General features: G+C 33.7%; 3 protein-coding genes across 4 annotated transcripts in view; all 3 read right to left on the reverse strand.

Annotated features, from left to right (window-relative positions):
- LOC125871925 (GPN-loop GTPase 3) overlaps positions 1–15374 on the reverse strand; it is a 246858-nt gene that overhangs the window by 182366 nt on the left and 49118 nt on the right. The window lies entirely within an intron of this gene.
- Positions 3777–8383, reverse strand: LOC125871919 (cytochrome b561 and DOMON domain-containing protein At3g07570-like). Its single transcript, XM_049552629.1, has 4 exons — positions 8118–8383; positions 7638–8043; positions 4196–4479; positions 3777–4108 (listed from the first exon to the last, which is right to left on the reverse strand). Exons 1-4 carry the CDS (start codon positions 8274–8276, stop codon positions 3878–3880), a joined length of 1080 nt encoding a protein of 359 aa, XP_049408586.1. The 5' UTR covers positions 8277–8383; the 3' UTR covers positions 3777–3877.
- LOC125871908 (ubiquitin carboxyl-terminal hydrolase 5) overlaps positions 9236–15374 on the reverse strand; it is a 15846-nt gene continuing 9707 nt past the window's right edge. Inside the window, exons 5-12 of one of the 2 annotated variants that reach the window (XM_049552611.1) lie at positions 13617–14015; positions 13199–13339; positions 12945–13115; positions 11619–11876; positions 11386–11534; positions 10639–11217; positions 10213–10486; positions 9236–9777 (exon numbers count right to left, since the gene is read on the reverse strand). In XM_049552611.1, coding sequence (XP_049408568.1) covers positions 9592–9777; positions 10213–10486; positions 10639–11217; positions 11386–11534; positions 11619–11876; positions 12945–13115; positions 13199–13339; positions 13617–14015 — 2157 coding nt within the window. In that variant the 3' untranslated portion in view covers positions 9236–9591. The remainder of the gene's footprint in view (positions 9778–10212; positions 10487–10638; positions 11218–11385; positions 11535–11618; positions 11877–12944; positions 13116–13198; positions 13340–13616; positions 14016–15374) is intronic. The other variant, XM_049552610.1, reaches the window with a different exon arrangement.

A 15374-nucleotide genomic window follows, 5' to 3' on the forward strand; every position in this document is an offset into this window, starting at 1 on the left:
ATATTTTCAGTATGCACTCTCACAACCCATTTTTTTCGCAATAACATTTGTACACTCAATATGCAATAGTATATACTTATTGTACTCAAAGTATCAACTTTATGTAAAAGTGCATTAGAGGTATTTATATATGTTTTATACTGTTCTACAAAATTGTATAATACTAGTGAACTTTTCATGCCTCGCACTTCTAAATGATCTTAGTTAAAAAGAATAATAAAAAAAATAAGGTTGTATTTAGTTGAGTTTTACTTTATAATTATTTCCTATCATGTATATATCATTTAACAAGGGAAAAGATAAGGATAAATGAGAGAAATTTATTTTGTTCTGCATAGGGGTATCAAGATAAAATGAAAAACTAACCGAACTTAATCGAATCAAATTAATTTATATCATTTTCCAATAAAACCGTGGACTTTTATTTAAGTGTATAACCATCCCGAACAATTGGGATAATCTTTTAATTTATAAAAAAAAAACAAATTTTTTTTGAACCTAACCGAATAACCTCACGTGTATGTAAATATATTTTATATATTAACAATATGTTAAATTTAATGTATAAATATATTTTATAACATTTTTCTAATATAAATATAACATATGTCCTAGGCTTCTGGTGACGGGACGACTTTGGGTCTTTACTCATTAATTAGCCTTTAATTAATTTGGTTTACAATTAAAAGATACTATAATATATGCTCCATCAAACAATACAGTAAAACCTATGCAAGCACTCTTATTAAATGTTTAAGATCAAACAATACGACAATAAGCTTTTGCATTCTTGACTTTATTAGTGAAGAATTGAAGTGCTTTTCAAGAACATACTTGCGAAAGATATATTTTAATAATAGTACTTCTATTTTGAGGTGATATTTTAAAAGTAAAAAAAAATGAAAATTAACTGAACTGTACCGATACCGAAGAGAAACCAATATGATGGGATGGTTTTAAAAAATTTAATTTTGGTTATACATTATAAAATACCCAAAAAATTGGGATGATATAATTTATAAAAATAATCGAGTGAACCATCCCATTGACACCCCTAGTTCTGCGTAAAGTATTCTGAATTAATTATTTAGTACAAATGCGAATGAAGTAAAATAGACATGCTTTCTTATTATTTTATATTTTTTTAAATGAATCGATCCGGCACCTGACCCCGACACATGATTCGGAACATGATCACTACTATCGACACGGGACCCGATATTTGAACTAGAATCCGACTTGACCCTGTCTTAACCTCGAAAACTGACTCGAGACTCATCCCCGACCTCAACCCCACACCCGACCCCAACACCTGACCCAAGACACGACCCCGACCAAACACCCGACCATGATCCCGAGACCCAACCTCGAGGCCCGACCTTGACCCAAGATGTGATACCCGATCCGAGACCCGACCTCGTTGCTGGACCCTAATCCAACGCTCGACACTCAATCCGAAACCCCACATGAGAAAATTGGAAAACACTTTCCTTCATACAACACACAACCTAAAAATGTTCAAAAGAAAATAGATTCTAAATATTTTATGTGTTACGTATGCACTCGAAGACAATTTTATTATATTAATGATGTACCGTGGATTTACGGTACTTACAATTCCACTAGGGTTTCATGTCATTCTCCATGAGTCCTATTTATTATGATTCAATTTTTTATATTCAATCTTATTGTGCATGATTTGATTCAATTCTATCTAAATTTCAATTGATTTCATCGGGTATGTCTATTTCATGAACTTGAATTATGAACAATCTTATGACATTATAAACTATGATCATGAATTTGATTTAGGAATTATGCATGTTTTATTAATAGAATGATTTACAGCTAAAGGATGCTTTTAAGATAAAGTGTCAATGATGTGTGAAAGGTTTTCTCACAATTGAATGGAATCATGATTTAGATGCTTAGAAAGGTAAGTGTCTACTATGAAAGTTTTACGAAATCATGATTTGAAAGGAGCTACTCTAATATGAAATTATGATTGGATTGATATGACTAGATGCCTACTTTTCCAAGTATTTCAATATGAATGTGATTATGTATTTTCCGTTGGGATTTACTTAGCATCGACAGGACTTTGAAATTGAGGTCCTAATGCTAGTAGAGGTTTGGTCTTTAGTAGCAATTCTATTGTCCCAAACTACGTGCCTCAAAATGATTGTCTTAAATGACCTATCTAGTGGATTCACTTTAGCAAATAATGAATGTGATGGAGTTCTACCTTGGCAAGTAGATTCTCCTTTTTGGTGTGAGGTCATGTTGGATTCCATGTTATCGCTCACATTGTCTTATTGTTGGTTAATGGTAAATATCCCACAAATGAATTATGTTTTCTTCAAAGGTTTTATGAAAGTCTCTCAAAGCTTTATTATATTTTACTTGGTCTTGCATATCATGTTTACATTCATCATGCTATCATGCTTACATCTTATGCATTTCCCTATACTTAGTACATTCATCGTACTAGCTTGTCTCATAATATAGTGTCTGATGCTCCTCATCCTGCTCGTAGATAGCTTGGATTGTTCTATTAGCACATCGAATTGGTTATTTTATTGTCGTGGATGTTTTAATTATTTTATTGTCTTTTCGTTTCAGACTTGTACGTAGTGTATGGGTTACGTCCGAACCACTCTTATGTTGAAAGATAGGCTATGTCAGACATAGTATAGTACTCCGAACTTATGTTTAGATTTCTTATATGATATGAGACTTATGTTACCTATTCTCTCTTGTTGTATTACTTTTACACCATGCTTATATCAAGTGGCTTGTTTAGGATCTTTCAAGGTCTTATTCATCATGCCACGTATAGGGTGTACTTTGGGTCGTGACACGATCCCAACCCCAAGACCCGATCCCGACTCGAGACCCAAGACCCAACCCAAACCAGAGACCCAACCTCGACCCTAACCCCGACCCAGGACCCGAGACTCGACCTCGACCTCAACCTAATACCTGATTCGAGACCCAACCCCGAGACCTGATCTGAGACCTGACCCCAACCCTGACACCAGACCTTGGCACCTGACCTCAACACCCAACTTGAGACTCGACCCTGAGACTCGACCTCGACCTGAGACCTAACCCTGACCCAAGACCCAACCTAGACTCGAGACCAGACCCCAACCCTAACTCAAAATTTGACCTCTAATTCTAACTTGAGATTCAGCTATGACTCAATCTAAAACTCGGGAGTTGGGTCTCCAATCGAGGTCAAGCGTCTGGTCTCGAATTGAGAATCAGGAGTCGGATCTAGGATTAGTATTGGATGTCAATATTTGAAACTTAAGTTAGGATGGAAAGTTGAGGTGTGAGGTTCACAATGATTTTGAAAAATGTTTTTCTTACTTTTAAAGGGAAGTCATTTTCCTTAAATTTGAGGAAAATAAGTTTATTTGTAAAAAAATATTTAAGCCAATCAAATATGAGAAAATTGGAAAACATTTTTGGGAAAATATTTAAGACAATTTTATTTATCAACACCATAAATTAATTTCGTTTTTCCTAATTGGCAAAAGTAATTTAAAGTTCACGAAAAAATATATTTTAAAAGGTCATGTTCATTCCAAACAAACATTTCCTTTCGAACAGACACCAAATAAGTTCTGGACAACTTTTTTGTATGAACAGGCATCAATTCAATCCAGAAGTTTGGCTATAAATATCTAGGATTACCTTACTTTTTCAACATCAAAATTTCTCTACATATTTTCTTACAAATAAAAATTTGAGTGATTTGAAAACTAATCTTTGAGAAAATTTGTTAGGAAGAATTAGAAACATTTGTTTGGTTGAATATATATATATATATATAAGTTTAATTTGTTGGAGAAATATGAAGAAGAATAATTTATTTTGTCATCCACAACCTTATTTCTAGAACGATAGAAATGCTGAAGAATGCAACGAGGGTAACAGCAAAACCAACATTCCAAGCAGTGCCTGCACCTCCTAAATGGATTCCGTAGAAAATATTTGCTGCTGCCAATATTATCAAAATCCTTCCCAGTGTGTAATGATACCAATTCCAATATTTTCTTACTTTTGATTCCTTTCCTGGTCGAACCAAAAATGCAATCACCTAATAACCAATCCATAATATATGAATTAATAAGTATTTTAATAATTCATAAGAGTAAAAATCAAGAGGTAGATGAAGAAATGAAACCTGCAAACAAGCAAGAACAAGAATGAAGATGCCAAGTGCTTTGTGTTTATCAACATGAGCGCTAAGACGATCTTCAAGAACGAAACCACATACAATACCAACAAATCCAAGGAGAAAGGCAAGTGATTGAATAGTTGTGTGAGAATAAAACCATATTGGATCATATTGCCTAAAGTATCTAGCAACCATGACCCCAATTGGTATCAAAATACCCCAGCTCAACATATTCAACACTCCATGACTTCTCCTAAGATTTCCATAAGGGCTCTTTGATTTACTTTCACCTGTTTAAACCATTCAAAAGTACTTATTCATTAATTTCTTCTCCCACTTCAAAGTAAACATGTAGTGTGATTTTGCATGTGTTCCCTCTCACCAACATATATAGATGCATGTCAGGTCAGCTAATTGGCCACATGAACTATTCCACCACACATTTGTACCTCCATCACCAACATAACCATATTGGGGTGTCAAAAGAATATGAAAAACTCATCGAATCGATCAAATCTAACCGAATCAAATTGATTTATATCATTTTCTCAATAAAATCATGGATTGTTATTTAAAAGATACTATAATAGATACTCCATCAAACAATATGATAAAATCTATGCAAGCACTCCTATTAAATGTTTAAGATCAAACAAAACAGCAATGAGGTTTTACATTCATGACTTCTTGGTGAAGAATTGAAGTGTTTCTTCAAGAACATACTTGCGAAATAAATATTTTGAGATGATATTTTAAAAGTAAAAAAATAAAAAATTAACCGAACTGTATCAATATCGAAGAGAAACCGATATGACTGGGATGGTTTTAAAAAATTTAATTTTTGTTATACATTATAAAATAACCAAAAAATTGAGATGATATACTTTTTTTAAAATAACCAACCGAACCGCGTCTCATTGATACCCCTATAAGCATAGACATATTTTAGACAGGTCACATAATTTTGTACATCTCTATTAAAATTTGATCCTTAGTTGTAATTCTCCATTACTCCAGAGCAATGTTTTAAAAGGTAGTCTTGGAATTTCATTCGGATGAGCCACTCACAAAATGTCTTGAGGTTAATGTGTGGGGCTTAGTTTTGTGAGGCTATATCCTAAACACCCAATTGCGCGTCCTAAACAGGTCGAATGCTCGAAACTCGCCTAACAATTCTTATACAAATTTTATATCAAATTTCTTAGATGAATGATGATGCTTAATGATTTTTTTTCATCTATAGAAGTAAGAAATTAAGAGTAATTCAAATAACAAGTTGTAATATTACATATTCATTATTTGAGAATACTTTGAGTTTGAATATCACTTAACATTTTTTTTAAAAATACATAGTTAAATTTTACATCTTCGTTTGTCATTAATCATCATGTTTTTGTCTTGTGTCTCAAAAATATTATACTTTATTATTTCAATTGCTACTTAAAAGTAATTTTATTTTTATTCGTGGAAGAAGTGATGATTTAATTATAAACTAATAAAATTTATTTTTTATTTAGAAAAAAATGCATAGTATGATAACAATATGTTTTTAGAAATTGTGATTATTTTATTGTTTGAAAGTTAAGATGCTAGAGTTAATTTGCATCTCATAATAGCTTTTATATCATTGGATTATTTATATTAGGGAAGAGGACCTAATATACCCCTCAACTTTGTCATTTAGAATTGATATATTCTCATTATTAAAAAAGCTCATAAATATCCTTATTATTATACAAATGACTCACATATGATCTTTTCCTCTAACGAGAGTGGAAAAATTAATTTGAAATTAATTTTTTTAAAATTTTTATTAAAAAAACCATTCATGTAGATGTTATATTTGGTTATTCTCACACGTTTTTTTCGACTTCTTTGATTCAACAACTAATTTAAATTTGTTATTTTGATGGTTAATTTTTTTTCACTAACTTTCTTGTAAAATTTATCGTAGATGCCGCAATTTTTTTTACATATGTGAAAAATAAATTACTCGTACTATATAGTCACAAGAAAATTAGTTTTAAATTTTTTTCTTACTTTTTTCCTCTTTTTTTCATTCACTTTTTTCTATTTATTTCTCATATTTTACACTAAAAAATGCGGAAAAAAAATGAAATAAGAATAAGAAACTTAAATAATAATAATAATAATCAAAGAAGTAAAAAAAAAAAACATGTGTGAGAACTGAGAAGGATCATATATACCCCTACATGAATTTTTTTTTAAAAATCCAAACAATAAATTTAAATCAATTTTTTTTCACTTTCATTAGATAAAAGGGGTATATGTGAACCACTTTGTAACGGTATGATATGTATGAGTCACTTTTATAACGAGGGTATATCAACTCTAAATAAAAAAGTTAAGAGTATATTATGCCATTTTTCCTTTATACTAATATAAAATCATGGTAGAAGTTTTTTTTTTTAATGAATTTCTTTAATTGTATTTTAAATTTTTCTAAAAGTATTATTAATGTACTTTTTATAACTTTTATGTTTTTAATTATTTTATTATATAAATTAAAAATAAGAAATACATAAAGCTTACGCACGCCTCGCATAGTAAGACCGTGCCACTTTTTAAAACAATGATCCGGAGTTATATTCCAAGTCTTCATTAATTAGTGAAAATATTATGTTTACCAACATATTTTGGTGGTATTATTGCTTTCTTTCATTCATTTTCACTTATTACCGTTTAATTGGGCATATTTATTAAAAAAATAATTATTAATATGAATATTTTATCACACTATCCTCATTAATTAATGTTCAGTATTAATTCTTAAAAAATAATTTCAAAAATAGTATTTAATGTTATAAATAAAACGTAGAAAAATAATTGTAAAATGAAAATTTATTTCAAAAATAGGGTGTAGTTAGTAGTAGTGGTTGATAAAGTAGTTGGTTACGTGGAGATAAACTAATACTACTAGTTACACTGCTTTCTCTCGAAAATGACATTACAGATACAAAACGCGTTCATCACTTGCCGTGGGCCCCACACTGACTTTAGTCTTTATGTAATAAATTAACACATTGACTAACCAATTACTCTAATCGGCATTTTTCACAAAATTTAACTTAATCATAAAACCTGTCCTTGAACAATATGTAATTGAACGAATATGTTATCAGTTAACAGTTTGATCTAAAAATATTCTTAAAGTTAATAGTTTAATTTAAAAATATTCATACCAATAATAATTAGATCTAAAAATATCCATATTATTATTTCGATTATAAAATGCCTAAAACGAAGTTGGAATTATGGAATCAAAGATAAACAAAGAAGAGTTTTTGAATTTATTTACCCCGTCCGTCCATATATCCTAATTTATTTTCTAACCATTTTAGGGGCTCAACTATAGGTAATTTGAGATAAATAAAGGATTCAAAATGATTTCTATTTTAAGTGAGTGGGTATGATAATAGAGGAGTACCTGAGTTATAATCGAAGAAGGTGGAGATATGTGCACGATGTTGTGACAATTGATAATTGACGGGAGAAGGTAGGCGTCCCATAGGACCGAGGGAGTAAATTAGTCGATTTGTGGGTGTGACTTGCGTGTTCAATTGAAAAGCCATATAAATCGTTGAATTCTGAGCTATAATGGAAGATGTCATATTCACCAATTGAAGATTCCCTTGGTCTGGCACAACCTCCGCCGATGATTCTCCACCTAGAAAATACCTTTTCATGGTGGAAGACCCATCGTTGCTTACCCATCCAACAATTGCACTCGAACCCACCATTTTCCCATCTTTTGAAAAACCCATCCCTATGAATGAATTGCTATTTGGTGCTGATATAACGAAACTCCATACTTTTCTATCCGTCTGCAGATACTGCAATCACAAACAAAAAGAAATTAGTATGTATGTATGTATTAAGCCACTATAACAAATACTCTTCTACTTACTCTCAGTATATACCCTTGTTCATCCCATACTGAAACACAATGAAATGAAGAAATATCAAAGAGAGGTTTGTTTTTTAGGTTAAGACTGGAGGTACATGAATCTTCACTATTCACGTCTTGCACCACCACCACCAACAACAACAACGCAAAAACCTTCATCTCTTCTCTATCTTTACTAATAATAATTTTACATTAGATATATGATGCTCCATGGAGTATTAACTAGTCATTTCTTTATACGGAGTGGAGTGGGTACTCGACTATAATATTAACTAATTTATTTTTTAGTTTCTGCTAATAGTTGGCTACCAACCTTTACCAATTTAATATACTATCCAAAACTAAATGGCTTACCACTTTGTAATTCATTGAATAAGTAAATATTCACATATCAATGATTACAAGGATCAAGCTTGCAAAGTTACTAATAATTGAGGGATCAAAGGTGCAATTATCCCTTTGTTGGACTTGGCTGGCACCAATAGTAATGAAGGCGAAAGAAAAAAAATGATGTTATTATTGACATGAGATTCTGCATTTTTGCTTTGGCCTACCAATAACAATATCTCTTACACGCTAGTAGTTGGTAACACTCTTTCTGTAAATTAGTTTCTAATAGGAAGAAAAATAAACTTAACAGAATTCTCCTATCACCTCCAGCACCCAAACATACCTCACCAAATTCAAATATTTTACTTTCCTTTTCATGCTGCTTTTGATATGTTAACCTAAGGTCTAATTAAAAATAATTTTTCTAATAAAGTAAGACCCCACCCTTCCAAAAACATCTGAAGGAATTAAAAAGGGGTAATTAGTTCTGAAATTTTAACACAATACAAACAACTTCATGTGATTAAAAACAATGATAAAAGATTGCATAAAAGCACGTCCAAGTATACTTATAATATGATGGTCAAAAAGGAAAAATAATAATAATTTCAGCTACATCAATTAAAACGAGTAATTTCACTCACTTTTTACCAGGATCATTAAATTTTTCTGTGTAAAGAAAAACTCGTCCAACTTAATGCAAGTATCACGAAATTACTAAACTACTTTATGTGACAAATGAATCGCTCAATTTTGCCTATTTATCATTCAAAACAACTCTTTTGTTCTAAAATATTCAGTCAAAGTTGAGTACTCAGGTAATGTTGAGTGACCGTCACTATAGTTTAATTATTTTGATGCAATAAAAGTGACCATACTTGAGAATAGCCCAGAACTAAACAAAAGGGAAAGAGAGGAACAATTTGTAGAACTGGTTTCAGCTTTCCTTCATTTTTCTAATGTTTCTTCTTCCTTTCCTCTTAGGATTGGTACAAAGGGTATTCCTGGTTGATCACTTGTACACATATTTTACTTCGTGAAGCCATTACGAAACGACTCAGACCCTAAACTTGCATTCCTTGCTAGTATTTCACTAAATTAATACATTGATTTGTACAAGAGAGCTGATTACATTGGTGAGAGACTACTTCCGCAAAGAAATGCTCTGTTGACCTGCTGAAGACACTGTTCCATTACTTACAGAATGGTGATGATCTGTTTTTACCCTCCGATAGAAAAGCACATAAGCAGCAGCAGACTTCACATCTTCTTCATTAATCGGTGATATGTGGCTGTCATCAAAGTTGTACCATCTATTTTCATCAAGAAGCTGCATGACAGAAAGACTAGCATATTAGAATGTACAACTCTGAGGATATATTTGCACAATTTTCATTTTTGAGAGATAATATTGATCTAATACATATTGCAACACAAACAAATCACATTGAGGTCTAGTACCAGGAGGCTTGTTACTGCAGCTGGAGGGATCTGTGACAACTGACAATAGAACAATGAGAGTTGTTTTTTTAACAAATTGAAAGATAACCTCCAATAAGGAAATTTTAACCAATTTCAACCTTCAATGAGATTGTATCCATGAATCATGATGACCTGACCACTTGGAAGAATTAATTACTGATTGCTCCATATCATTCTAATTTTAGACTAACATCAATGTAATGCAGTAAGAGAGAGCTGCCAGAAACTTCAATGAACTAAAGGAAGGATTAGAGACAACTACTTGCATATCAAAATTACGCACCTTGATATGTGCGGTGTAGTGCCCACTTCCCATCCCACCATAGTGATTTGTTAGTGCATACAGTTCATAGAGCTGACGTCGAGAGTTGTTCTTGTTGGCCACATATTTTGTCAAGTCAAAATCATGAATAGGAAAATTTACAAAAGTTTCCAGCTTATGCTTCATGGACCGGCTGTAGGAAAACCTCTTCAGGTGGATAACAAGCACTTCAGGAAGCCTCCAAAGATCTAACTTCTTACTTGCTTGTCTTCGCTCTTTGCATGTAGGACAATACCTTTAACATTTAAGCACAATAAATTGATATAATCAATCACTTGAAAAGGAAAAACATTGTATGAATAAACATCAGGCATATAATGAGTAAATAGATGTCCCTTTTTCTGAAAATTCTGGCAACATGAGCAATGAGAATAGGAAGAAACTAACCACATATCTTCAGGGACCAATGGCTCTTCACGTAAGAAAGCTTCCAAGCAACTGTACAATGAAAGAGGTTCAGTTCGAGCTTTTTTTGTAGCTGGTCCATACTTTGTGACTTCTGGCAAATTCTCTATGTAACGAGTATCATAATTTTCCAAAAGCTTCTGAGACCAATCAGCAAATACAAGTATTGACACTGACGATGAAGACAATTTGACAGATTTATCTTCCCCTACAGTTAGGTCAATGCATGCATTATTCTCATCAACCAATTGCAGAGGTAGTTTCTCCAAGTTCACCAATTTTGAGCTAGGCACATTCTTCTGTCTTGGATCATCATTTGCTAGACTAGAGTCTACACAGGCTTCACTAGAAGCGGCAAGACGGGATGCGTTGGCTGCTGCTGTCTTAGAGCGAGAAACACAGTTAAATCCTGGATTTTCTGTTCTTAGCATAGGCGAGAGCATTCTGTGAACTATCAGCTGTATATCGCCCCTTGTGATGACATCATCACAACAGATTGGTGAAACAAGAGGTGTTCCATAAGGCTTCCACCCAACAATACTTTGAGAGATACCAATTTCACTACAAAGAAAGAGGCAGCATTAATTAGAAGAGTGAAGATTGCATATATGTTCTTACTAAAATAGTATTTTGAATATCAAATATCAACAAGCGCCTTGGAGAATTGGAAAGAGACTGAAGAAAATAGGAAGTGCATAGTGGTGCAAACAAGTTACAAACTATGCATACCGTTCTTCCCGACGGTGGATTAGTTGAAGAAATTTCGAGTTCTTTATTGATTTTGGAATCTTGTAGGCAGCAAGGTGATCATCATCTTTTATAGAAGACAGAGATATTAGAGGATCTTCCAGAAAACGATGAATCAAATGACCGCGTATCTACGAGCAGCACAAGAAACAAGTGAATCCCAATTAGACATCAAGTCACGCTTAAATGGTAACTTGAGTGATCAGAGGACTAACCTCAGCAAGCATAAGTTTCTCATTTTGCTTTAAGGAACAAGAATTACCAAGTGCCTGAATCAAGTCCCTGCAACGTCCCTGCTTTGGTACAGTAACTGTACAGGCAGCTGGCAGTGCACTTCCGTCACAAGTGAAAATTGTTACTGTCATACTACGGGTTGTGGCAGATTGAAGCGGCAAGGAGAGATACATGAATGGGTCAAATGTTACTGAGACTTTATTACACACAGGACACACTAGAGTTGACTTGTATTGGCCCTGTAAAACAGAGAGGACATGTAAACTCCATAGCCATAGAAGGGTAAGGAAAATAACATTCTTAATAGTTTTTGTTTATTTTCTTTCTTCCCTTTTTAGTTTACATAAGTAAATACTAGTACTACTGAAGCTATTAACAGTTTTTACATGTCAGACTCTGTAGAGAGACTAGGGGGGGGGGGGGNTCTGTAGAGAGACTGGGGGGGGGGGGGGGTAGATTTTGCTCTTGAAGGGCTAAACAAAATTGAAACTGCTTGCTTGAGGAATGAAAATAGCCCTTGATATTTTTGAAGAAAGAAAACCTGGACTATAACAGAAGTACAGTACAGTAAAAATAAATGTCAAGCTTAGGTCCACATTTTATCATTTCAAAGGAAAGTGAACTTCACAGAAGCAGAAATATATAGCAAATCAAAGATCAAGCAATTCATTTAGTTGTACACAACTAAGTTGCTCGGACTTGGGTGCCGGTGTAGATACAGGTGTGGATCTAGAGGCCGGATCCTTCATGATCCAAAAGTTTTAAGATTCGGGGGTATGGATCCAGGTAAGGATACGGGTAAGGGGATTCGGCCAAACATAATTCAAATTTCAAATATCGCAAAATAGAGTTATATGTCTAAATTATGAGACATTATCTGAAAAAACTTACAAGGTATTCCGAGGAGTATTGACCAAGAGGAGAATCCTAGAAGATAAAAAAGAGAAAAAGACTGACATGCAAATTTCTATATACAAGCTTATTTTATTTACTTCAATTTCACCTAAGCTTTTGTTTGGATAACAGAAATATAGGTATTTGTATCGAATTTCTCTGTCGATTTTGGTCAAAGTATCCAAAATCAATTGACCAAATCATGTACGAATTCCACACCCACGTTGTGTTGATACAGGTGCGGCATCAAAAATGAAGAGTCCCAGAACTTAAGTTCACAGTTAGATCAAGCAATCTTCTAAATAATAAAATTTGTCTCATCCAACAAGTCAATTGAAATGATTAGCGCAGAAGCAAAGTGTATCACCCATCATTAGTCAGGTATTAACATTTTCTCACAATATGTTACTCACTTGGCATACATCCACAATTATGGAATCATTTCGGGCAATGTGATTTGCCCAATATTCATCAGCAACTTCTTCATCAGGTCGGCCATCTGCATCTTTTGATTTTATGTAAGGCTTGTGTTTAACACGATTTAAGTCTTCGTGAAGTCCATCCAACAAAAACGCAAGGAGTTCCTGAAGAGAAGAACTTTTGAGTGTAAAGGAAGCCCTATTCATAGAAGGTTAAAGTGGTGATAATTTCTGATAATTTACTCCACCTGAGAGTCATGCTGGTTGTATCCACTAAATTGTGGGGCAAAGCGAGCAAGCTTTGCCTTAAAAGGACGAGGGGCGACTGGAGTTCGCCCTGGTGCCCACAATTTTCGTAGTAAATCACCAAATGCTAAAGCCAGCTCACCCTACACATTTAGATTAAAAGTCAAAAGTCAATAAATTTTCCAACTAAATTATTAATCAGAAAGGTTCCCATCCCACCCACGTCCCTACCAGATTTAGTTTGACAGAATTTTCAGTATCCTAGCCACCTCTAGGGACAATATGTATACACTTGCTAAAACATTTTAGCCTATAGCAATTTTTGTGACTAAGCAAATGGTACTGTTCTTAGTAAACCTTTCACCTGTCCAAGATCAAATTTGAGAAACTACTTTCAAATAGGTTAGTCTTGAAACTTACAACCATCCCCAGAGGATTCTGCCGATTTATCTCCTGATAGTAATCTTCTCGAAAGTACCGAGCAAATTCTGGAGTATGAACAAGACATTGTATGGCACTATTCATGAAGCAAGTATTCCCAAGGTTCAACAACCCTGTAAGACCACAAGCAGATCCCCTCGTACTAACACCACTGCTCCCGTAGGTCTTGTCTGTTCCTGAAGAAGCAAGTTGTTGTGACTGCGACAACTCTGCAGTGCCATTTCTAGTTGAACCTTTGCTCAGAGACAACCCTTCGGCATTTGAGAAGTTAGGCTGAGATGGTTTCACAAGAGCCACAGTTCCATTATCTGCCGTTCCATTTTCATGAAAAGAATTCACACCACCGGCTGAATTACCATTAGCAACCTCAACCAAAATCTGCTTCAACGTAATCACATTGCAAAACAGGGGGGAGAAGTCTTAGAATGCTGGGGAAGTTTGGAAACAGCAAAGTGAAAGAACATCTTCACAAGAAACAGAAGCAATCCTCACGTAGACGGCTATTTGAAGCAATCATCACGTAATTCAGCCCATTTTGAAACTGGGCTGATATGCAACCCAGATTGACCCATGAGAAACTTTGTTTAAATATTTTAAAATATACTCCCTCCGTCCCATTTTATGTGAGGTAGTTTGACCCGGCACGAAGTTTAAGAAAGAAAGGAAGACTTTTAAAACTTGTGGTCCAAAATGAATGATAAAAATTTGTGTAGCTGTAAATCATTTCATTAAGGGTAAAACAGACATTTTATAGTTAAATTATTACTTAATATAGACATGTGTCATTCTTTTTGGGACCGACTAAAAAGGAAAGTAAGTCACATAAATTGTCCAGGGACAGAGGGAGTACTTTTTTTAATTTGACATGTTATATATAGTCAAAATGTAAGGGAAAAAGTTTTATTAGGTACTCAAACAAATTATAAGAAAACAAACAAAGAATATATAACTTAGTATGAATTGGGTTGGGTTATGACCCAATTTTTAGCCCATTTCATCCCAAGTTAACTTTTGGGCAGGTCATTAACTAAGACCTTTTTAACAAGCCCAAATTTAGCTCAACCCGTCCATTTGACACCCTAATCTCATCATTCATGTTTATGCAAGACTGACCCATTTAGTGACAGCATGAACGCATAGAAGAAAAAGAAAATGCATGTAATTAGAATTTTGTGTACTAGAAATGGCACTAAACTAATCACTTTTCCAAAAAAATAAATAAAAAATCATTACTCTTCAGGGCTTTCTGCTATAAACTGTAACAGTTAGATTCAGACGTATATGGAATCATAAAAGTTTATTCAGTCATACTGGAAATGCATGGCAGAACTTTATTCAAAAGATAATGATAGCGCAGTATAGTCATAGGCGCGCTTAAGCCCTGAAGCGAGGCTCAAAACGTATTGAGCACTTCACCTCGCTTTATGTGCGCTTCAGTGTCATCCTCAAGGTTCTAAGGCAAATTTTCCTTGCCAATGAGCCTCTTCTGAAGAAGTGACACTAAGCAATTGATATTTCACTTCATAATTTTTTTCAATTTCTTTGGTCATATATTTGTCATTCATGTTTATAATTATTTAGTCTTGGACTAAACATATATATTTGTATGTTTTTCTCCCTTTGCGCCTTTTTTCATTAAAGCTCACGCTTTAATTGCGCTTAATGCCCCAACGGACCTTAGAGTTGCGCTTTTCGCCTTTGATAACACTGTGAATAGGCACATATTTTCTGGGGTCC

The sequence above is a fragment of the Solanum stenotomum genome, chromosome 7, assembly GCF_019186545.1.
Source record: "Solanum stenotomum isolate F172 chromosome 7, ASM1918654v1, whole genome shotgun sequence".
Taxonomy (NCBI): domain Eukaryota; kingdom Viridiplantae; phylum Streptophyta; class Magnoliopsida; order Solanales; family Solanaceae; genus Solanum; species Solanum stenotomum.

Bases quoted from the DNA above. Each gene is read 5' to 3' on its own strand.
- LOC125871919 (XM_049552629.1), bottom strand. From the start codon at position 8,276: ATGAAGGTTTTTGCGTTGTTGTTGTTGGTGGTGGTGGTGCAAGACGTG. The intron at 4,480-7,637 runs GTACTCCTCTAT...TGGTTTAAACAG, and splicing joins CTTCTTCGATTATAACTCAG to GTGAAAGTAAATCAAAGAGC. The intron at 4,109-4,195 runs GTTTCATTTCTT...ATTGGTTATTAG, and splicing joins TTGTTCTTGCTTGTTTGCAG to GTGATTGCATTTTTGGTTCG.